The 25440-nt window shown below is 39.6% G+C and overlaps 1 protein-coding gene across 1 annotated transcript; it reads left to right on the top strand.

Annotated features, from left to right (window-relative positions):
• The first annotated feature begins 1178 nt into the window (after positions 1–1178).
• On the top strand, positions 1179–25011 carry sim1a (SIM bHLH transcription factor 1a). Its single transcript, XM_086155871.1, has 11 exons — positions 1179–1353; positions 4768–4850; positions 7947–8036; positions 8112–8220; positions 8301–8386; positions 9870–10069; positions 10248–10354; positions 10827–10974; positions 22112–22277; positions 22861–23272; positions 24314–25011. Exons 1-11 carry the CDS (start codon positions 1179–1181, stop codon positions 25009–25011), a joined length of 2274 nt encoding a protein of 757 aa, XP_086011997.1.
• The last annotated feature ends 429 nt before the right edge of the window (positions 25012–25440 follow it).

Here is a 25440-nt window from a genome sequence, read left to right as displayed (position 1 = left end):
TTCTCATTGGCCCATGTCTTGTATTATGGCATTCAAATTGCTACGTCGCTGATTTGATGTATTCTTTTTTCCCTTTCTTGGTTATTTCATCAGTTTACATATTATGTAATGCTAGCCCCGTTGCTTCTAAAATAAAATACGAATGCCAACTATAGAAATTAGTTTTATATACAGACATTTTCCCACGTTAAATTTATATAAAAAAGATTGCTGGTGAACGTTTTTAAAAATCTATTCGAATCTTGTGGGGGAATCTTTTTAAATACATATATTGACAAAAGACCCTCTTCCGTCCAGACGCTCCGTCACTAAAACAAAGCTTTCGAAAGTTTATTGTTTTGTTGAAAGGGGAAAAGAAAAAAAAATCTTAGAAATGTATATACACTTATTGTTTTCTGTTTGACAGCATGAGACAAGTGTCGGAGCTAGTCGAGTTTTGGCCCGGGGGTAAGCGTCTCCCTAAGCCAATCGGCGTTCCTCACGTACTGCGTCATTTTTACCCACAGCCAATAGGAGCGCATATTTCCTGTCTTGCTGTCCAATAGGAGTAGAGCTGCTCGTGGTGGGCGGTCCTCCCAGCCTGCGGCGGTGTCGCGCTCGAACTCGATGCGCCACTGGCCGCTAAATCAACTAGGGATGAGAGATTCGCGTTGCGGAGCGTTTCGGAAATTCTGGGCATTTGGAGTTCCTTTCCATTCAGTTTAGATAAAGATTGATCTTTTTCCTGGTCGAGGTAAGCGCACCATATAGCTTTTTGGTCGAATGTGACAATGAACAGTTGAGTTAAGATTTACAGTAAGTTTTAGCGCACCGCTAACAAATATACAACTAACGAACGTGTCGATTTTTTGTAGATACTCGGCGCTATCGCCCAGAAATATGTACAAATATAAAGGTCTGTGTGACACATTTTCACTCGCAGCGGTTCCACAGGTCCCTTTCACACCAGTGAGGATGGATTCGAGTGTGCGGTGAGCACTTCTGAGCGCTGACCGAACCACCCACACACCAGGATATAGCCGGGTCCCCGCCCGTCACGAGCACCTGGGAATACCTATGGGAATGTGGATTTAAGGCCGGGATTACTTCCAGGATGAGACTCCCGTACGCCTGACTGGCCGGGCTTGTTAACTGGGTAGGGGGTTGGAAGAAAAGGTGGAGGAAAAAGAGACGACAACATGAAGGAAAAATCCAAAAATGCCGCTCGAACTCGACGGGAAAAGGAGAACAGTGAATTCTACGAACTGGCTAAACTGTTGCCACTTCCTTCGGCCATCACCTCCCAGCTGGATAAAGCCTCGATCATCCGACTGACAACCAGCTACCTGAAAATGAGAATAGTCTTTCCTGAAGGTGAGACAAGCATAAAACAAATCCATTTTAAAAAGTCAAAATATATTTAAAAGGGCCTCTTAGAACATATCACAACCTACCAGTAAATCCCTTCTATAGGCTTTACATCAGCCAAAATGTTATAATGCGATAGTAACATTGTCGCTCTTGTTATTTTTGCTTTTTGTTGATTTTTATTTTCACAAATTAATAAACCAAGGTAACATTGCTTTAAATTATGCGGTTAAAATTTTTAATAAAAATAATAATTGAATTCTAATTGCCAGTGTGTAATTAGGTCGCGCGCGCGTTATTGTGTTGTTTTCCCGGAAGTAAGTGTAAATAAATAGAGAGAAATGTGTGCCCGTGTCTGCGTCAAAATGGAGGGAGTCAGGCCTGTTTTATCACATCGTCTTAAAGAAGATATTTTTTTTATCTATATACCATCATAGCGCTGCGACAAAAATCTTTAAAATAACAATAACACGCGCCTTGTTGATTTATTATTTTAAAGCAGCACTTATAAGAGCCCTGGGGTGGAGAAGTCTACCGGCTACCCCCGGGACCTTGACAGTGATGCTGTTTCACTCCGGGGGTCCCGGCGGCTCCTGACGGAGTGTGCTGGTGATGAGGAGTGGGAGGGAGGGAAGGGGGTGAACTCCGGTCCTGCGTGACTGCAGCAGAGCCGTGGATATTAGTATGATGTGCACGTCCGATCCCCCCCCCCCCCCCCCCCCCCCACACACACACACACACACCGACATATGGAGACGCTTGTTGTCGGCAAAGTGGAGAGACGGAGAACCAAAGCGTCTCCCTAAACCTGTCTTCTTCCCTTTTTCGGCGCTGAATAAACTCTGGAGTAAGCGCTGTTATTCCCGATCACGCAAAAACAAATACAGTGATAGTTTACAAGAGAAAAAAAAACGTCTGATCGAGAGTATCCGCGGGAAGTATCTCATTATTTATCTTAGAGACGGCGTTAAAACCTAGCCGATTAATGGACTGTTGAGTGAAGAAGCGGTGAATGAATTTGTCTCAGTTGTGTGTTGGTGCACACGCTTCTTTTGAGAGGGGGTGCACACGCGTGGCACTGCATATTTTACAGCTATTGTGCTGTGCACGCTGTTGTACAGATAATATTAACAAAATAAAACATAGAAAATCAGTATCTTGCAAAATACGTAAAAAAAAATCTTCGATCATGGGAGTCTGGCGAGATATCCGCAACTCAGTGCCTGTCAGAGAGGTGTCAGGAGACCGAGGTGATTTATAAAGGCAGATTATACATCCTGCTTCCATCGGTCACCTCTCTGTAAGCGCCCCCCGTCCTGTATGGACATTCTCAATGACACCCCCCCCCCCCCCCCCCGCCACACACACACACACACACACACACACACACACTATGCCGCCAGCATACATTTGGTGGTGATTTAGACCTGAGGAAGCCCATCTGAATGGCTGTGCTCATCGATTATTAAAATAATAAGTATTATCATATTTTTACTGGGTACAAATCTTTTTTTTTTTTTCTTTCTTTTTTTTTTTAGTTGGAGGGTGTCGTTTTTTATTTATGGCACCCAGAGTGGTCAGACGCCTGACTTCTGACCCGGGCCACGTCCATCCAGACCGGATTAAATTACAGGACTACAGGCTGTAAATCCAAATGTTGCGCTGAAATTTCTCCGCCAAAGCTCCGCGGGATAAACGAAAAACAAATAGGCCTGGGGAATAAAAGGAGAATAGCCGAATTTAACTGCCATTAAATCACGTTTGTTCAGCCGTTTTTTGTTTTAATTAAATACCCCGTGTAATACGAATTAATTCCTTATTTATCGTGCGGTGTTTTTGTATTCGACCCAAAATCCTTCAAAACCTAACATGCAATTTCGAATAAAATCTTGAATTATTTAATAAAAGCATTTTTTTAACAGCGGGGATATTAATTTGTATTTATTCACCAACACGTGGTGACGCTTAAGTTCAGGTCGATTTGATCTGTAACCGTTTGTGATCAGACTGAGGACGAGATATAAGGTCCCCGTTATCGAGCCTGCTTGTGTCTCAGACCGGGGATTAAAAGGTTGCACGAAAAAATGGCAAATGAGCTCATCGAATCCAATTTCTCGATTTGATAATAATTCACCTTTCAACCGGAAGTGAATTGAAAGTCAGCCGAGCCCCGCCAGGTCAAGTGCAGCGGCCTGCCGAAACCTTTCACCAACAGCCCCCCGGCCTCCAGAGAACCAGCGCAGTTTTGTCGGAACAGTTGCAGCATCTTTGCGAATTCTCTCCATAATTCAGGGATTTGTTTGATGAATTTGTTGAATTACGGGAAGGACTTATCTGGGATTTCTTCTTCGGAGACCCAACAAGTTTGCAGATTCCGTTTCAACCACAACAACGAGTCTCACGCTTCGGTCTCGTTTATTCTTACATTTATTTGTTTTTAATAATATTCGCAATCCGTGTTTTTACTTTCTTTTTTTCTTCATGCGGTTTTTCTCAAAGGCGCGAGGTTGGGGGACGAGTTGGGTGCGTTTGATTGTGTCCTCAGTCCAAACACTGAAGTCCATCTGATGAGGCGGGCGGGAGGGAGCGCTGTGATCCCCGCACGCCGCCTGTTTATTCTGCGCAGGCACATTTGCATGTGAAAGGGCGGGGGGTCCCGCTGCACAAACTCCTGTTTGTTCTGTCCGCTTCGCATTTTTTTTTTTTTTTTTTTTTTTTTTGGTTGGCCTCATGCGATCTCATTTTATTTTATTTTTTTTCTTCCACTAACTCCTGTGTTCATGCAAATGATCACAGGCTACAATATTTGCTAGAGCCGAATCCAATAAAGTCCTCAGTGAGTCTATTTATAGGCCCTTTTTTTTAGAGGCCCAGAGCTTGTGATTTTAGACTCGTGGCCGTGGATGTTTCGACCTTCAGAAAGTAATTTCCCTCTGCTGCCATTAGAGAGACACTGCCTTATTTATATTGTCATAAACTGCCTTCCAATCTTACAATGCACTGAAATATGGTCATCAAATGCATATGCAAGTATGTGCTGACAGGTTAAAGTAGCCTAACAGAGGTGGATGATCTGTGTAACTCCAAATTATCAACAACTATGTTTTTGTAGTTTTTTTATTGTATAGGTTTATAAACTAAATTTCTAAATTATAGCCATGTGAATGATTTCTGATTGAAAGGATTCAATACATTTTGACCGCACAGCTATGAGGAAAAGGAATTTAATTCATTATACATTGTATGCATGCCAAATTATTAACATGCAGTGATGACCTTGCAGTTGTGTAGGGTTGTAGGAGTGTTGTTTGTGAGTACATTATTTCCTGAGGGGTCATTTCAATATTGCGTGCTTCTGAGCAAATAATTTTTCTGATTCTAGATACTGTCTTATTCCCCTGTATTTGCTTTATTAAACAGGCCTTGGGGAGTCCTGGGGTCACGTCAGCCGCAGCACTTCTCTGGATGGGGTCGGTCAGGAATTAGGCTCTCACCTCTTACAGGTACTCAATAATAAGATGGAAAGAATAATGTGGCATCCCATTCTCTCACTTCAAAGATTATAGCACCAATACAATATATAGTATCCTTTTTTCAATTAATACCGCTACTTCTACTACTAATTATAATAATAATAATAATGATAAAGATAGCAATAAAAAGAATATATTTATAATCCATTTGGTCTCTTCTTCATCTTGTTGTTATTGCTATTGCTATTGCTATTACTATTACTATTATGACTACTACCACTATCCAGCGCTGTCTATAATTATGCATGTGCGCATGCAAGTGTATGTCTGTGCTTTTGTGCATGCATGCGTGCTTGCCTGTGTGTGTGTGCATGTGTATGTGTGTGGCTTAGTGGCTGCTGCCGTCTCCCTCCTGCTGCCTTCATTCTTGTGCTTGAGGACTGAAATGAGCTGAACACATTCCCCGTCACGCACAGAGCCTCAGTGTCTCACATCAGCAGCAACACAATGGAGCAGGGTTACCAGCGGTGGAGCCAGGCTGTCTTCAATGCCGTGGCTAGGATCAGAGCACTGGTCATTTTTGGGGCGGCAGACAGATCTATATGTTGATTTTTAAAAAAAGTGACACTTATACAACTTGTATTTGTTTCATGACCTTGGCCCATCCTCTTGTGCTTTCAAAAGCCAATCATAAGCAGAAATTACTCTACAGGCTTCTTTTTTCATCTCTGCGACCATATCTAAAATAATCATCCCATGTTGTGTTCTTGTATGTAATCCAGAACAGTAATATAGCATAATGGTGTGACATTCCTGTAAAGGGATCAAACCTTTCTCCATCCCCTGTCAACCTGTGCCTCAGTTGGTTTTGTCCTCATAGTCTTACTTGAAAAAGGATGCCACACCTGCTGTCTCTTTTTTTATGCAATGGCCTATGTCTAAAACTCCCAAACAGCTGTAGTAAAAACACTTCTTGTGCCCCTTTTGAAAGATTCATCTACAGCAGCACAGCCTCAAACACATACAATTCACATACATGAGCAAAAGGAAATAGGATAGATTAATGCAGATGATGAAGAAAATATTTGTGAGGATGCAAACAGAAGCAGTGTTTAAAAAAAAGGACGATCATTTTTAGGTAGATTTTAATCAAATCAAATGTGGAAGTTCTCTAAACCCAAAGAAAGAAGCTGTACTTAAAAATCAGCAGTGTAGTAAAATAAATATTCAGTCTTTTTTTCCAATATTCCAATGCTTTGGTCCTTTGATTCTCCATCTTTGTCTCCATGAATAATACAAAGAATCCAAATACAGAAGTCTTTGTCTTCTAAAAGCATTTTTCACCCTTTGGACCAGTTAAAAATGTTTGCACACACCTATTGCTTGTTGCTAATTGGATAATTCCAAGGAATGTATGTGTTTATCTAGTTAAAGAGCTGGAAAATCAGCACAATACAATAGTGGTTAAAATTTAGTGCTAATTTGAAAAAAAAAAAACAAAACACATTGCAATTAAAATAGTTTATTTAACAAAAAATTATCGAGTAGAAAGAAATTTGATAAACCCACATACATTTATATATACACATAGGGTTGAGTTTAAACTAATGCAAAATGTAAAGTGCATCTTATCATATGAACATGTAGCAAATGAAACTGAATATATATTTTGATTCTGTCTACTCAACATTTTTAGGCTTGACAGTAAAAACTGGATTTTATTTTCTAATATAGTAAATTAAATTCCATAAGGAATAGTTTAGGAATAATTTTGTAGCAAACAAAGCCATCCATCAGAAGAGGTTTAATTGTGTTTTCTTTTCCTCCAGATTTTCGAATTACAAGTTCTTACAAGAAAAACTTGTATATATGACATTGTTGAATTACTGATTTAAAAAGAAAATGAAATGTTTGACACAAGAGTAAGAACAGTTTGGCAAAGAAAGAACATCAATTTTCATGATAGAATGATCCTGAGAGCGTCTTAATTTGTTTTAAAAAAGACACAATTCGAAATCTTGATAATCAGTGCTCATTCTAATAATACCCAACCGTAGCCTAATTTGTTAGTGAACTAAATTTGTAAGTTGCAAAGTCTCCGGGGGCACTCATGGGTGCCTACCAGGGTGTGTGTTTAGCCCTTCATAATGCATCCCAGGTGTCTTGCAGCTGTTCAAGAAAGATTCCAATCCCCATTAATCTGCCCAAGAAAAAAAGCCTCCAAAAGACAGTTATGAATGAAGGAGTCTGTAGGATGCCCAGTAGTGGTGATATTATTGTGTAAGTTTACAAGACAATACTTAAGGCATAAAGAGTATCTACAGTAAATTCTGTCACTCCTTTGTCCCTCTTACCCTGCCTTTTGTTGTCTGGATAAAAGAGGCAGCATAGGAGAGAGAACGTTGTGCTACTGATAAGGCAGCAATGATGGTTATTGCACCCAATAGACATCTGTTTAAAAATGACAGCCGCACCTCAGTTGCAGAGAGGAGAAACACAATGACACCATATTCCCGGGCAGAGTCACATCAGGGATGTTTAGCCCCTCTGAAGATTTTGTTTTTTAATTATAAGGTAATTTTTCACTCACAGACACACACAGACACACACACACACACACACACACACACACACACACGCACACACACGCACACGCTAGGACACATGCGCGCATACACACGCGAACGGGCAGAAGGTTCTGGTTTTCCCTAGTTGTCAATAATCTGCATTAGTGAACTATAAAGACCATGCACGTCTTGTCTCCAGGGACAGTAATTTATATGCAGTTTTATCATCATTGTTGTTTTGATTAATGTTTTGATTATTATTTTTGTACAGCCAGGCTGTTATACTTGCATTAATGTTAACTTGGTGAACCCTAATATGTAAATTAGATGGCTGTTTCCTGATTTGACACCAGTCGATCTGTCTGTTCTGAAAGTAGCTCTGCATATTAATATGATAATGAGGTCCTGGCAAGGGACAGACCAACAGACACACACACACACACACACACACACACACACACACTTTCTACTGAGCTGCAATTAAAACAGTGGTCGCAAATAGTTAATTTCAAGGCTTCTCATGTTGTTCATTTTGCTAATTTTTTGCTGTTTGTTTCAGACATTAGATGGCTTCATATTTGTGGTCGCTCCAGATGGAAAAATAATGTACATATCAGAGACTGCCTCAGTTCATTTGGGCCTGTCACAGGTGGGTTTGACAAACTTAACGTGACCTGGTATGTCAAGCCTGACGTGTCACTGAGTCAACTGTTCATTTCAACAGGTCGAGTTGACAGGAAACAGCATTTATGAATACATCCATCCAGCAGACCACGATGAAATGACAGCTGTCCTCACTGCACATCAGCCTTATCATTCACACTTTGTCCAAGGTGATTAACACCCATCGCATTCTCAACTCTGTATGGCATGGAAGCATAGAATCTAAATAATTCAGTTCTTTTCCCTTCAGAATATGAGATGGAGCGCTCATTTTTCCTGAGAATGAAATGTGTTCTAGCTAAGAGGAATGCTGGTCTTACCTGTGGAGGCTACAAGGTGGGTCTTTTTATGTACTTTATAAATTATTAAAAAGAATGACGAGCAGCATGTGAAATAAAACCCTCAATTTAAATACAGAACATGAAAATGTTGGATGTAGTCAGGATGTTTTTTCTTTCCTATATGCTCTTCTGTACATTTATTTCAGTATCTATATGAACCTTTTCTGCTCTCAACTGAAAATAAATTGAAAATCTATACATACCAGCTTTTAGAATTGTCTGTTGCTGATATTTTGAATGCAGTCGTCAGAAATTATAAAACTGTAGAAAGATGTCAAAATAATATCTTACTCAGGCTTACTGAGACTTACATGTCCAGCACAAAGCTAGAGATAAAATTCTCAATAAGAATGTTTGGCCGATTTGGCTGTCATCTGTCAACCTAGTTACCATTGTTACAGTGTTTTGTCTGATCATGATACATATGTTATTTGGGGATTTTTTTTCTAGTTAATGGGGATTTGTAGGATGAAGGTCTAAATAGTGCCACAAATATCACTGGGTCATTTAAAATCCCTGCCATTTAGATGACTGGAGTACCGGTAGATGGAATTTGATTCATGGAGGCAGTTGTTATTAGACTCTGGTTTCCAGCTCTTTTTGGGAGTTTGCCCAGTTGTCGACAGTTCTTTTCCATGCTGATTAAAATTGATCTTTGCCATACACTCAGGAGATGTGAGTTATCAGACATTGTTTATAACCAAACGCAAAATCCTACTTTGGGTTTGAATATTACCTTTGATTTTATAATAATATAATAAAATGCATAAACAAGGTGTTGCATTGACTATAACACATCAGAAATTGATATTATACGTCAGAGCAAACTAAAAAAACACAAAACTGTAATTTTTTAAGATTGATGGAATCTGATAATTCCACCTATTTTTTATATAGTCAATAACATTGACCTAGCATTGTTGCTGACCAGTGTGTCTTTGGTAAGAATTAGAATTTGCTGAAAAGTAATGTCTTGTGCTTCAGTGAGGATCTGTTTCTCTCAGACACATGAACGAAACCGTTGCTATGATAACCTTTTCCAGTCATATTCTACTCCTTTTTTTTGATCAGCCTTAATGAGCCCTCAAATAATGATGTGAATCAACGCATGGCAATTAATGTAACTGAGACATTAATAATAGGATTATCAAAGCTAAAACACTGCCCTTACATTAGCAGTTTTTAGGTAATTAAAGCATGATTATTGTACCTATCATGCATGGCTGTAATTGTCGAAATCATACCTGACAAAGTATATTGCATACTTTGCATAGTACCCTTATGGGCACACATACCCTCAAACTCAGTGGAACACAGACACAGCAAAATGTCCCTTATATTATCTAAGGCAGGCTGACAAAACTTTGGCCTGATCATTTGACATCCCTCAGATATAGCTAAACATGGTGGCCTATTTCTGTCCTCGAGCTTTACTGGAAAAATGGGATTATTGATAAACGACATGTCTCTCTGCCCAGGTGATACATTGCAGCGGCTACCTGAAAATCCGTCAGTACAGTCTAGACATGTCTCCATTTGATGGTTGCTATCAAAATGTCGGGCTTGTGGCTGTGGGTCACTCCTTACCACCCAGCGCTGTCACCGAAATTAAACTTCACAGCAACATGTTCATGTTCAGGGCCAGCCTGGACATGAAGCTCATCTTCCTCGACTCACGGTATGCTCCGCACACTATGTGTTGTTGATACACAGTTGTGTATGTGTGTGTGTCCATGTGTCAGCTCCTCTGAATGTTTTCACTGGAGCTTTTAGATTAGAAGTGTGCATGTAAACCTGTACCCTGTGCTTGTGTCAATGTGAGAAAGCTTAATGACCTCTCCTTGTGTGCTGCTCAGGGTTGCAGAGCTGACAGGTTACGAGCCTCAAGATCTAATTGAGAAGACCCTCTATCATCATGTCCACAGCTGTGACTCTTTCCATCTGCGTTGTGCACATCACTTGTGTAAGTAAGGTTTTTTTTAGCTTGCCACAAAAACTGTACTCATACTGTTCTAAACAAATTGCGGACTTATGTCAATTAATTTCATGCGATTATATTGTTATTATTATTAGCATTAGTTGTAGTAGTGGTACAAGTACTGTTTTTTTTTTTGCTATCTATCCATCCAGATCTTCCTCGGGTCCTGAACTAAACACATGAGTACATTGTGGATCAAAACATTGTTGTTAAACAGTGTCTGGTTTTTTTTGACCTGTCATTTCAATATGATGGTGTTTTCATATTGTGTAATTTTATCTTGTATTTAGTGTTATTGCCATACATCATCATGTATCCCTTTAAGAGTCAAACCAAGGCTCCTTTTCATTAGAAATGGTATTAATTAGCATTTCCATCACAAGTTGCTTCTGTTGTCTGTGTTTTACAGGCCTTTTATATATGTAAATCTGTGTTTCTCTACGTCTTGGTCTTATAGTGCTTGTTAAAGGACAAGTCACCACTAAGTACTATCGTTTCTTGACCAAGCATGGCGGCTGGGTCTGGGTTCAGAGCTATGCAACCATCGTACACAACAGTCGCTCATCCCGTCCTCACTGCATTGTCAGTGTCAACTATGTTCTCACGTGAGTACCTGTTATATACCAAAATGTTCCTGGTTTACTGTCATAGCAACATACTGACAGAGCAATTTATTCCACACTAACTATGTCGCCATGTTTGTATATTTGTTGCTAATGGTTACTGCTCCAGTGCTTTTACACTTCATATCCCATAAATTGCTTTTATTTGATTTTCATATTCATTTTAATAACTTTAAAGTAAGTACATAAACAAATTAGGTAAAGGATTGCTGTCTTATCTGATCAAGGGACAAGCAGATTTACTCAAACACCTGGTGCTGAGGAAACACTGAAGAATAAAAGAGTTTAAAAAAACAGATTCTTGTAATTTGCCCAGTTTATTCGATGATATCTACTTTTTAGTAGACAATTTAGTGTCTCTCACAACATCCCATTTAACTTGAGGGTGAGCTGAAATTGTACATTTTAAGCTGATGAAATGTAGATAAACTCTGTTCTCTAATCCTTTTTTCAAATGTGTACCTTGAACTGGTGCACAGCTGATGAACTCGATTCAGCAATTACATTTTATAATTCCAAAAATACAGAAAAAGTTGATAAAAAGCTCAAATCTAATGGATATTTTCTTCCTCTATATTTATTTTCAATTTTTTTATTCATTCTTTTAATTCATGGGTTTGAAAGGTAGGTCCGAAGAAGACATTTTACCCCCTTCACTCCAGTGCGAGTTATTCAGATGGTTCATGTTGTTGTCAGCTGCTTGATTTCTCAAAGATGTGCCCTGAAAATGTGTCCCTGCTTCAATGTCTGTTTATGCAGCTCCTTGCTACCATAATGGGGCTCAGCCAGTAATCACTGAAGTGTCATACAACATATTGGCTGGGGTTTGTTGTCCTGTTCAATTACGCACACATGTGGAGAGGGAAAATTGTGGACCAACCAGCTCTGCAGAAGAATTGGGGATACATGACAGGTGTCACTCATCTGAAGTGATATTGTGACAGAGAGGGTGGCAGAAATGTCTTCTGTGCTTTCAGCCTCTGCTTTGATAAGATAATGAATATTTTTCCTGAAGATTTAAGCAAATAATTGCTTTGAAGTAATTAACTGAAGGTTAATTGGAATTATGACATGTTGAAGCCTTGCATGTGTAATCGCACAATGAAGGTTTATCAAGTTTTAATTTTTTTTGTCTTTTTGCTTTATTTTTAAAAGGCTCTGTAAGAGAAAAAAGATGTGTGATTTTGGTTTCTTTTAAGAAAACAAATTAGTTTTTTTTTTTCTTTTTGGTGGTTGTTGATTTTTGAGCATACACGACATTCCTGAACAATCACTCTCTCTGCTGTCTTGTATGCCAGTTAAATCAGCATGTCTGCAGCCTTTTTATTTTTTTTTCCATGTTTACCAAGTATGCTTGTGTGCAGTCTGCGGTGGCCCCACTATGGCTGTGTATGTCACCAGGCTGGGTTTATTTAGGGCCGCAAGTTAGTGGCCAAGTGGGACTAATTCAGAGATGCCATTCATGCTCACATTAGAAATTAACCTCACTGATATTCCAGTCTGATAGCGTTCCACACCAGCATGTTTAAAGCTCTTAAATAAAGGGCTCTCAAACAAACAGCAGAATATATGTTTGTTCACTTATACAACTGGAATGTTAGCATAAAATGCATAGGTCCATGCACCTGTGTATGCGCAACTGCAATGCCTTAACATAAACAGTCTTAAATAAAAAGCCTTGCACATATACAGCTTAAGTAATGTGGAAGACTTCTGTGGTTCTTTTTTCTTTACTACAAGTGCAAAGGGGAAAAATACAATACTGAAAATGTTAAAATAATTTACAAGTATTTTCACTTGAACGGAACATGAATGCTATGAGGTTATTGTGAACATAATTGAGGCATTCTTATTACACTTTTTACAAAAAGGACATAAATACCATCCATCCATCCATCCATTTTCTACCCCTTTTCGGGGTCGTGTTGTTGGGGCAACAGTTGAAGCAGAGACATCCAGACTTCCCTCTCCCCAGCCATTTGGCGTAGCTCTTCCAGGAGGATCCCGAGCCGATCCCAAGCCGTTCCCTGGCAAGCTTAGCGACATAGTCCCTCTAGCATGTCCTGAGTCTTCCCCAGGGCCTCCTCCCATGCTGGAGAGAAATAAATACATTCTCCAATATTTAGCAAATGTCATTTTGCTGACTCTGCCACTGACGCTTCCATATTTGAATGGCACAATTGATGAAAATAGCAGAATTTCTGACATCCATTTTTTCCCACTCACTGGTCACATCATACATGCAATTATCATTAACATGCAGATATTCTGTTAATCTACCTATAACAGCTGCTTCATCCAATTTTGCTACTCGAGATTCCCAATTTATAATAATATATCCTCTTTTAGTTCCCATGGGGAAATTAATTCTCTGCAATTAACCCATCATGGGTGAACCATGAGCAGTAGCCTTGCTGTCCAGCAAATCAGGGTAGCAGTTAGAAGTTCAGTGTCGCGCTCAACAACACCTCAATACACTAGGAAGAACTGGGAATTGAACCAGGAATAATTGGTTCCAGAGACAGTTGCTCTACCTCCTGCACCATTGATAGTAATCCCCCTCATTGCATGTTGTTGTTTTTTTGTTTACTATTATCATCTTAATCCAATGTCACAAATGAAATAATAGCTACAGCTGCCTGTCCTAAGTCTTTGAAGAAATCAAGGCAGACCTCCAGAGAGCTGGAGTACAAAAAAATACAATATTGAAACACATCCTGGTATGTTTAAGCTTGGCCTGCAATTAAGGTTAAGACTTCATTTTAATAATGGTAACTTATTATGTAGTATAAAATACAAAAGCAGTGCAGTGACATTACAAAAGGTATTCAACCAGTGACAGGGTCACTGTAACAGGTATAGTTATGGTGATTTTTTTTTTTACAAGTCACTTCACTAATTTGTACAACCAACATTGCATGTGATGGACATCCTGTCATATTAACATCCTGATCTTACATTTGATGGCATAACCTTTCATGGGGATTTTCTCCTCATTTCACAGGATCATTTTTTTCTATTTTTAGTAATTATCAGAAAGTGTGATATGGTATTGAATATTTCTTTTTCTATTGCCTCGTGTGACAATTGTAGCAGAGGGTTGCGTTGTGGAACATGATGAGCCTTGTTTGGTTTACATTCCTTCCTTCATGGCCAAAAGAGCACAATCTTTCAGAGTTCAGGAAGGTGAGGGAGTCAACAGCAAGACAAAGAGTCAGTTCAGGGTGACTCATGTAAAGAGTAATATAACACAAGCAGTTCAGTCCAGACATCCCTCTTTCACTCATGGGGCGCCGGTGAGTTTTACTTACTATTCTTTGTCTTGGTTGACTACTGGAACAGGTCTTTCAAATGTGGGCAAGCAAATGCCTTGAATACAATCAGTGCACACATAAGGAGCGGACAAAGATTTTCGACGATGGCAGAGAATTACGATGTAAAGCAAATTGTATTCTCACACAATTCATGCTATCAATTAAGAAAACGCACCGTTAATATGCAGACATATTATTGACATACTGCACGTACACAATGTTGACTTGAAATAAATTCATAGATTAAATTGAAGAAAATGACATTTATTGCCCCAACTTTCTCAATTAATTGTTCAGAAAGTGAATCGAATTCTAAGCAATTAAATTGTTCCCACTCTTAATACGATACCATGTTTATTGGACCATTAAGTACAGACGAGTCCAACCTAGTCTAACAAGTCTTACGGGACTGATGAACATCTAAGCTTCGCTCTGGTCAAGCTCAGTTGCACTCATTGCTAGGGCTTCACATATCCATTATTTCTCAACTATTTCTGTCTCTCTATAAACTTTAAAGTGTAGTTTTGCAATTATTCATTTTTATATTACATTTACACCATATGGCCGGAAGTATTCACTCAATTGCCTTGACTTGAATATGAACTTAAGTGACATCCCATTCCTAATCCAGAGGGTTCTGTATTACGTTTGTCCACCCTTTGCAGCTATAACAGCTTCAACTCTTCTGGGAAGGCTGTCCACAAGGTTTAGGAGTGTGTTTATGGGAATTTCTGACCATTCTTCCTAAAGCACACACTGATGTTGGACAAAAAGGCCTGGCTCTCAGTCTCCGCTCTAATTTACCCCAAAGGTGTTAAATCGGGTAGAGTTCTGGACTCTGTGCAGGCCAGTCAAGTTCATCCACACCAGACTCTGTCATCCATGTCTTTATGGACCTTTGTGCACTGGTGCACAGTCATGTTGGAAAAGGAAGGGGCCAGCTCCAAACTGTTCCCAACAAAGTTTGGAGCATGGTACTGTCGAAAATGTCTTGGTATGCTGAAGCTTTCAGAGTTTCTAACTAACTAAGGGGCCAAGCCCAGCTCCTGACGAACAACCCCGCACCACGATTTCCCCCTCCACCAAACTTCACACTTGGCACAATGCAGTCAGACAAGCACTGCTCTCCTGGCACCCGCCAAACCCAGACTCGTCCATCAGATTGCCAGATGGAGATGTGCGATTCGTCACTCCAGAGAGCGCGTCTCCACTGCTCTCGAGTCCAGTGCTTTACACCACCGCTCTGACACTTTGCATTGCACTTGGTGATGTGTGACTTGATGATGCAGCTGCTCAGCCAGGAAAACCCATTCTATGAAGAACTCTGCACACTGTTCTTGAGTGAATCTGAAGGCCATATGAAGGTTGGAGGTCCGTAGCGATTGACTCTGCAGAAAGTTGGTGACCTCTTTGCGCTATTTGCCTCAGCATCCGCTGACCCGCTCTGTCAATTTACATGGCCGACCACTTCGTGGCTGAGTTGCTGTCGTTCCCACTTCCATGTTCTTATAATACAGCTGAAAGTTGACTTTGGAATATGTAGAACCAAGGAAATTTCACGACTGGATTTGTTGTACAGTTGGCATCCAATCACAGTTAGGAATTCACTGAGTTGGAATTCACTGAGCTCCTGAGAGCGACCCATTCTTTCACAAATGTTCGTAAAAACAGTCTGCATGCCTAGGTGCTTGATTTCATATACTTGTGGCCATGGAAGTGATTGGAACACCTGATTCTGATTATTTGGATGGGTGAGAAAATACTTTTGGCCATGTAGTGTATATGCTTTACCAATTTCAATATTTGTTAAAAGACCGACATAACTCTTCAGTTACTCATTATTTTACATATTAATTTCAAGCTGGTTATTACAAAAAATGAGAAACCCTCAATAAAACAGTGTTATCATACATTGTATAATGAAATAAATTTTTGTCACAGTTTATCGATTGACAATTTAATGAGGGGAAACACACTGGTCCCAAGATTCTATCCTGTAAGTGATCATTTCCACCAGATATTCTGCTTTTGCAGCCTACTTTTTTGAACACCTCTCACCTGCTGCACTTCTGTCACTTGTCTCTTCAATGCCGTGCAACAAAGTCAAACTACAAATTAGACATTATTTGTTTGCTCACATGAATGAGTAGTTTGTGTAGTTATCGCAGTCCCTCAGCCCTCAAATTGTAATTTTTAAAATTTGGGGCATTCTTGTGGGCAATAAAACCACCAGAGGTAGACGGAGGATGCTGGCAGCTGGTATTTGTTGATGGATTCCAGAAGTGGTTCATTGAATCAGATATCCAGAATACATATTGGTTCAGTGGAATATAATCTTCAACTATAAAACACCTTTAGCACCAAGGAATAATAGCTCTGCAAGCTCACATGTAACTGGTTTAATATCTTTGGTTCTATTTTCAAATAAAATGTATCTGTCACTGCATCCATAGGTCACGGTGTCATTTGGCTGATATGTATTAACACCACAATAGCAGATTAATGTTAGATTAATTAATAAATTAATAATAGAAAGCTTTGTTTGACTCATGCAGTTTTTATTCTCTCCTGTTATATGAAAGGACTGGAGTGAAAAGAGAAAGGCCAGAACTTTACCGTTTTAATTTTACTAAATCAATTGTAATCCACACACAAAATTAACCCAAATGCCATCTGCTTATAACAATGAGGATGGAAAACCTAAAGCTTAAGGGACAGATTTTTTTGAGATGTAACATAACCAGGTTTAGGCACAGTATTAAATGTTACAAGCCGTCATAAGCCATCATCTGCAGAGTAAGACAGGATTTCACTGAAAACTCATTTACCGGTACATATTATAACAAAGACTCTACTTTGATGTCAACTTTGTTTTCAGTTCCACAGGTGGATAATAAAACACACTAAGATACCCATTTATCTATACTAACACTTGCTCCAGCTGGAATTTAGATAGTGTTTAAATTTATCATTCAAAATGTCCATGCTTTTATTCATTTTGCCCTGTAATCATCACAAATTTCCTGGCACATTAAAATAACCAGGAGTTTCAACATGGCATTTCAGCTTCTTGTACTGCTTTCCATTGGTTTGCCTCTGCTTTCTTTAGAGCGTGAACAAAGTGAACTGTAAAATATATTTCATTATATCCCTGTTTTAATGGATACTTCATGTAATCATATAAAAGCATATTTCAGGGACAATAACATTATAGTAAGTATATAAAATGAATATGATTGCGAAATCTGAAGTGGTAATGTGTAACTATGTAATATACCAAAGAAACAGCCATCTTGTCCTGTGAGTCAGCCCAGTTAAGTAACATTTTTCAGAAGTAAAAAGACAGATTTATTTTCTCTAAAGTGTCATAATGCACATCCTGGCTTTTCGTCTTGAATTATTTATGATACCATTAAATGATAAAAATCCTGCTGTCTGCCATTTCCATCAGATGGGCTGTTGACATGTGGAGTCAAACATGAAATATATCACTATCAGTTTTGTAGATACAGGTGATTATATTTTTTTTGTTCTTGTGTAAAATGTTATTATCTTGACCATGATAGGAAAATAAAGTCCTCGAGTATGCTGTTGGTGGGCTTTCGCAAGTACTGAAATGATCACAAACATCATGGCTTTTACAATTTTATTATTTCAAATACATATATGAGAAGGAGAAGCAAATGTGATGTTTTCTTATATAGTATAAGAATGGTCTCATTGAGATAAGCAAATCATCTGTAGTTATGAGTCGATATTTGTGTTTTAGTAGCACAAGAAAACATACACATTTTCAGTAATTTGTCTCCATTATTTTCCTCTTTTACCTAGTTTTTTTTTACTGGCAGAATATAAAAGTTGCAGGCATTGAGGCCTATCAGACTAAACTGGGTTCTCATTTGCATGACTACCACAAACAGTCTGTTGCTTTTTAAGTCCTCACTATGAGCTGCTACGTTTCATTTTTTGTTCATGTAAATTCTGATTATAACCAAGCCACATTATCATTGGAGAGTAAGATACATGACACGTTTGCCTTTTTCTTCTTTTTTATGTCATATCTGTATATGTATTTCACAGATGTATATTTGGACTTGTGAATGAATTAGGTCTATAAATCCCTCGATTAAACAGGCATGACTGCCTGCTTTCGGAGGCAGAGGACAGCTTGGCACATAATTCCCTCTACCTCCAGCATCAAATCCACAAAAGTGCTGCATTTATGGCCTTTTAATTGAAAGGCAGTAAACTTGATGAGTGTTTATGGGCTCCAGCTTGCTGTGCAAGGGATGAAGCTTGTTTCTTCTTTTTCTGGTTTTGTAAATCTCCGGGATGCTGTGTGGCTTGAGCCACACCGTGGCCTTCGTTGTAAGACAGTTGCCAAACAGTTTCATATGTTGTGCAGTTCATGGTGACAAAAGAGAATCTGAGGAAGGAAAGATTTAATCTTTTGTCCAGTGACTGTATCAGGAGCTGAGGCAGTTTATGCAGTAACCAAGTGTACACAGCCAGGAATAACAGATGATAAGGGTACTTCACCTGCATGTGAACTCCCAGTGTGTATTCAGTTTTGATAACCTCCGGTCCTGTAGACTGGCTACTGTCACCACAAGCTGACTGTGATTTAGCAATGCTTTGAATAAACACTTGCCCACACCAAATAAATGCTTCAAATGACTATGGGGGGTGTATGAGCACATCCAGGATTTGTACTCATTGGTATTGGCAGAAATGGAAAAGACAATAATCCCACGATGTTGAATCTGAATCTGTTGTTCAATATCTCAGGATACATGCTCTCCTGGTGTTTCTTGGCCTTGTTACCTTTGTGTATTCTATTTATTGATACTAGTTAATGTGTCAATTGAATCAGCTTACTATGGAGTCAACTATATACAGATGGGCAACAAATTGGAGATAAGACTGTTGAAGTGTGTTTGTGAAATAATAGACAAATGTAGTTCTATCCCAAGCCAGAATCTAAAGATTAATTTTCAGCCACCCAGTTTCATGTGCGGTTTACATTTGTGCACAGAAAAAAATAAAATACGATTGCAAATAAAAATCAAAAAAAGACAGAAAGTAAACAATGAAAAGCAATAAAAAACACAATGTTATCACAGGGGTTTCTATATCAGAGGTGGTGGATTATTTAGAATATTTCTGGGAAGAAGTGGTCACTTAGTGGTCACTGCCATAGCAAGATTTGGAATTATAGCAGTCACTTTTTTAAAATAATGAGGAAATTTTTGCCCTATCACAGGACGGTAAGCATTGGCTCATTTATACTCAGTGATGAAGGCTTTGGAATGGACTGATACAATAAGCAAATGAAACGGCATATCTGACTGTGCAGGAGAGGAGGCAGAAAATCCCTACTTATCTTGACAGATCATCATCTAGTGGTAGAGAACAGTCATAAATTTATCTTTTATTTTCACATGTTCTCCAAGTTTGGGAAACCCAGCCAGAGGTATGAACATCAGTCTTGTTCCCTCATATGCTACTTTGATTTTTCCTCATGATTTGGAGATTTTTTTTTTTTGCAATATCCTTGAAAATCACAGTAAATGATTTACAACATTTCCATCCATTCACACTTCTAACCTTTCCATTCAACTTATGACATTTAAAATAAATCAGGTTATTTTTATAGAGGTTGTAGTGGCTTTTATCCCACTGTTTCATATTTTCTATGTGAATACATAAGAAAAGCAGGACTGACAGTTAGCCAGTAGCTGCTGAATGAAATGATCCACCTACAGCAGAACGCTGCTTTCAGTGTTGGAATTTATGTATGACATGTCTCATCTGATTGATGTGAAACTATTAAAATTATTTCATGACTGTGTGAATTCGTGAATTCGACATTCCAGTGATAGGGGGTTCACGTTGGCTGTGGGCAGGCAATACACTCAAGTGCCCTACCAGATGCCATTTCTTCAGCCATAATGGAGCAGATCATGAGCTGAACAAGTAAATAAATGCTGATTGTACGTTTTAAAAATATGAATATTAAAATGCATCACAATTGGACGGCTCTAAATACAACTTATTTAATCCATGGCATGCTCAGAAGAAGCCCAATCACTTGAGAAGTTTGAATTATAACATATCTTGTGCCAAGGAGGGAAAAACTTGGGGAGCGATTTGGGGGTAGAGTAATTTTCTTTTGGTCTATATCATTTTTTAATTCTGCAATAATGTGCTTGGTGGAATAGTAATGTTGATATTGGTCATGAATAAAGAAGACAACCCACTGGTAAGATTCTGGGAAAAGACATTGTGGTGAGTTGTTTGGCTTTTGATTCAAAGCAGCTGCTCCCTTGCTCTTGTTTTTGTGCATGTAAAATGGTTTGTCTTAAAAGTATTTTTCCACCCCTTGTCCATTTTGATTAGAGGGATGAGTAAAAAGTGAACCAGTATTAAAGTTTTCAAAAATTTTGTCACAGGACAAAATAAAAGTCAAATAAACATATAAAAAACACCAAATGCCCAGAGATGAACAGATAAGATTCTCATGCCAACAACATCCATGACACATGGATGTTCATCATGTTAATTTTTTGCAGCAACACCAACACTATTTCTCTCGCACCTCTACCTGTTCCCCATTCCAGTCCAACGTATATATGTTTTTATTTTTGGTGTTTTATATTTCATTTTATTTTCCTGGGTTGTACAGGATTTGTGTTTTTTGCCGATTTCCTTGTTCTCATGGGATGGAGTTCATGTTTTGCTTTTCCAGTTTGATGTCATAGTCAGGTCAGTTGGCTTTCTAGGTTTCAAAAGTTTTTCTATTAAATTCTGCTTAAGATCAGACTAGCCTCATGATGTGTTTGGATTCTGTTAACCTTGTCAGTTAACTCAGAAAGATTATGGTTTGTCTGACACATTATTTTTACACTTTGCAAAACATGAGGTTGACATAGTGTTGAGACTGGACTAACTGAAAATGAAAACTGATATAAAGATATATTGCTGCATACAGCCCTGATTATTAGGGTGCTGTTGACATACATTCTGTATTTATAGTTGTTTCTGAATACCAGTAAAACAGGCTTTTTTCTGTGGCTAAGGACATACAGGTATTTATAGAGCGGCTATTAAATAAAATTCCTCACAGCTGCCCACTTGTGATGAGATCAGCCAAAGCCGAGTGTTAATGCCAGCTCTGACTGATGTGTGACTGATGCTAATCCGGTGAAATGCATCTGTCTGAATGTATGAATTTTAGGGACCTTTGTGGTATGGAGAGACATTGGATAAGTATTTGTCTGGGGTAAACCCTGTCCTGATTTCTGTTGTCTCAAACTTGATTCATCATCCACAGCAAGATCTGTGAGGCCCTTAAGAGAGGAATCAATTCCCATTTCCCTGCAGCTTCTCCTGTGGGCCTGTTTTAGCCAGACACAGCCCTTAATCGCCTGCTGTATTTGATTGGACAGCTTCCCCTTCTGTAGAGTGTTTGTAGAAGGCCATGTTGCAATCCTTCTGGTAAAACAAGCATCCCAACAGCCGTTCCTGCCCTCCTCCCAGCCCTGCACAGACACACAAACATATCTCTCTGCACATGCCAGTTCTGCCTGCACCATGATGAGGGTCTAACTGTTAAACAGATGCTAATGGGTTTTTGTACCGAGAGAAATAACAGACAGACTTTTTGCCTCCTTTAATACAAATGATTTCCAAGAGACAGGCAGCACTCTTCATATAATTATAGAGACCTGAAAGTAAATACAAAGCAAATACAGAATATCTGCAGCATCGCAGTAGAAACGCCACATTAACGTTTGTGTCTTCAGGGAGACGGAATATAAAGGCCTCCAGCTTTCTCTGGACCAGGCCACATCCAAGCCTTCTTTCCCCTACAGCAACAGTACAGCCAGCAGCCTAACAGAAAACTGCAAAGCCCCTAAGAGCAGACTGTCCCGACCCAAGAGCAAAGCCAGACTGTCACCATACACACAGGTGAGCAAAAATGTTTTGCGATACCCAAATTGTGCATGCATAATGTGCTGACGCTCAAACTCAAACAACAATTTTACAGTGTAGTGGGCTACTTACTCTCTCGGGGGTAAACTTTGATTAGATGGCAGAGAAGAACTACTCCACCTCAGTGAAAGAAGCCATGCTATGTGTGTATGTTCAGCCAAAATGATCAAATAAAATTCAACACATGTATATATGTATGTATTTTATAACATGCAAAACTAACTACACCATTTTCATCCATATCTCTGATATCTCTGAATGAAATGCTGTGATGTTAGGCCAGTCTGCCCATGCATCGGGGACACACAGTCGAGCTACGACATCAACTTTAAATGAAAGTCCATTGTTATTTCTGGGGCTTAATTCATAGCACCTGCTGTATTTTCTTATATCTAAATTTTATAAGATGCCAAACTTTCCAAAAAATGCTTGTTTTTGTAGTTTTGTAGACCATTCTCCCACAATCTGTTCGGCTGTGCAGCTCAGATTTGATGCTGATGCAAAGCAACATCTGTTTTGGAAACTTTTTTTTTGTCTCCTAATCCCCAATTTGTTGCAGTATTCTAATTTTCAGACGGAGCGCTCAGAGTCAGATCAAGGGAGTCCCTGGCAGGGCAGCCCCCTCAATGAATCGGCGTCCCCTCAACTGCTGGAGCAAAGTGAAGGCCTTGATGCCTCCTGTGTGTACAGGCAGTTTACAGGACATCGTCCGGTCTGCTACAGTCTGTCTGAGGAGCCGCATCACAACATCAGTGACAGCCACACACACCACCACTCACACACTCAAGTTCAAAGTTGTGAGCGGGGTCGATGTGAGGCAGGACGATATTTCCTGGGATCACCTCCTGCGAGCAGGGACACTTGGTGGGGTACAGCATGCTCTGTTCTGCCCTTGAGTAAGGGCTCTTTGGAGAACCATGAGGGATATGACAGCGGCATGCCGCACATTGCAGCCATCCATAGCTACCACGGTGAGGACTTACCCTTTGGGCACAGCTGGTGTAGTATTCTGATAGCTTCCATGTATGACAGCAAAGTCATTAAAGAAGCATACACTAATAAAACACCAGCGCTCACAGGTCACAGATCCAGTTTCAGTTTTAAGTTATCCACGTATGCTGATGACAGCTGACACATCATTCTTGACATATTAGAACTTACAACTACACCAATATAAATACCAACTATTAGCATAGACATTTCAGAATTGTGCAGTCGTTTATGTTGAAGACCGATGTGTCTGCTTTTCACGTTCATCATTTTTAGGATTGTGGTCCCCTGTATTATTTTGTTTAGAAAACAAAACACTTTGTACAAAAGTTAACTAAACATTCATAAGAAATTGCCTCACATGTGATGGTTGTTGCAGAAATGGAGCCACCAATCTCAACCTGCACTAAGAAACAAAATGAAATACTGATGGCAGAACTTAAACAACATGGATGACTTTCCCTCTGCAGCCTGAGAGTTAGAATCAGACGGAAAATGCAGTTTGGGATGAAATCACTACTGTAACTACATTCTGGTTAATCCTGACCACAATTCACCCTTAGGTTTATATATTTGACCAGTGATTAATTGTTAGCAACCCAAGAGCTTTAGTCTGATATACATGAAAGTAAAGGATACACAGATAACCAAAAAACAACCTCGAAACAAATTAATTTTGTGGTTTGAAATGAAAGAGAAAATATCTACGGAGGGGAAAAGGTTTATTTCTTTAAGTGCAAACATAATTGAAATATAGATTTTATCAGGAATATACAGTAATATAATTTCTTTATAATTTTAGAAGTAACATTTTTCCTATTTCTTTGTGATGATACCAGTGAAAGTATCTGCTTTCATACAATTTCTGCCACTCAGAAGCACCCATTGCAGACATTTGATCCAAACCTTCAGTCAAATGTTTTTGATGAGCGGTGACAGGGACATGACTGTATATCCAGTGTTTTGCTGTTCTGACGTGTTCTGTTCTGACAGTCCTCTTGTTTTGATTACTCATCCTCCAGGTCGGGGTCACTGGGATGAGGACAGCGTCGTCAGCTCTCCGGATGCCGGCTCAGCCAGTGACTCAGGGGATCGGTACAGAGCTGACCACTATCACTCAAGCCCGCAGGAACCCAGTAAAATTGAGACACTAATTCGAGCCACACAGCATATGATCAAGGAGGAAGAGGGTAGGCTCCATATACACAAGGGTCCTACAGAGGCTTCCTTGGGGTTAGTCAACGGACTGTCTAAAGGATCTGGTTTCTGTTTCACTCCGGAGTATACTCAAGGGCCACTACAGACAGTGGTGTGTCGAAGTTTAAGTCAGGTGATCAGCCCAACACCTAGCCCCGCCCCCTTATCCAGGCTTAGCAGTCCAGGAACTGAAAGCCTCCACAAGCCCAAAGACTACCTCCAGTCAGACCTTTCCCCGCTTTCCCTACCTTTACATCACCCTTTTGGCCGTCCAGGCCAATGTTCAGCTTCCCCAACCCCAGCTCCTGCACTCTACCCCTCTCACACCCACCTGAGGCCATACTTGGACAAGCACACGGCCTACTCCCTGACAGGCTACGCTCTGGAGCACCTGTATGACCCAGAGAGCCTCCGGGGCTACTGCACCTCAGCCAACACAGATATGACCCCTCATCTCCACATACCGGCAGAGCAGACCCCCGGACATAAAGGCACCTCTGTCATTATCACCAACGGCAGCTAACACTCATTCAACAAACCCCTGGACTGGAGGCACCAACTCTTGAACATGTGTCTGTTTGCTTTATCTTACCTTATTTCAAACATCACACTGACTATCTCTGGGTTCTACTACTTCTGTGGTTTGCGCAGTCAGTAACATTTTATCATTTGGAAGATGATGGAGATGGATTTGTCAACATGCAGAATCAAAGATCCCTTTTTCAAATTTGCCTAACCTCTCAAATTTTGAAGCACAAACTTTAAGGCACAGCAAATATAGGAGATTCAAGACACGTTCTATCATCTAGAGAACAAGCCAGTTGATGAGCTACTAGCAAGGTTCAAAAAATGAGTCTTTATTAATCCATGGGTGATGAAACCAATGAACCATTCAAATGTTTGATTCATTCACTAAAGAGGAAAGCTACCAGTTACAAACCCTATATTCTAC

This window comes from Fistularia commersonii, chromosome 11 (assembly GCF_037954325.1).
Source record: "Fistularia commersonii isolate RoL2024-O1a breed Wild chromosome 11, RoL_Fcom_v1.0, whole genome shotgun sequence".
Lineage (NCBI taxonomy): Eukaryota > Metazoa > Chordata > Actinopteri > Syngnathiformes > Fistulariidae > Fistularia > Fistularia commersonii.
This window is presented reverse-complemented; position numbering and strand designations above follow the sequence as displayed.

Bases quoted from the DNA above. Each gene is read 5' to 3' on its own strand.
- sim1a (XM_086155871.1), top strand. From the start codon at position 1,179: ATGAAGGAAAAATCCAAAAATGCCGCTCGAACTCGACGGGAAAAGGAG. The intron at 8,037-8,111 runs GTGGGTTTGACA...TCATTTCAACAG, and splicing joins TTCATTTGGGCCTGTCACAG to GTCGAGTTGACAGGAAACAG. The intron at 10,975-22,111 runs GTGAGTACCTGT...TTGTGTCTTCAG, and splicing joins AGTGTCAACTATGTTCTCAC to GGAGACGGAATATAAAGGCC.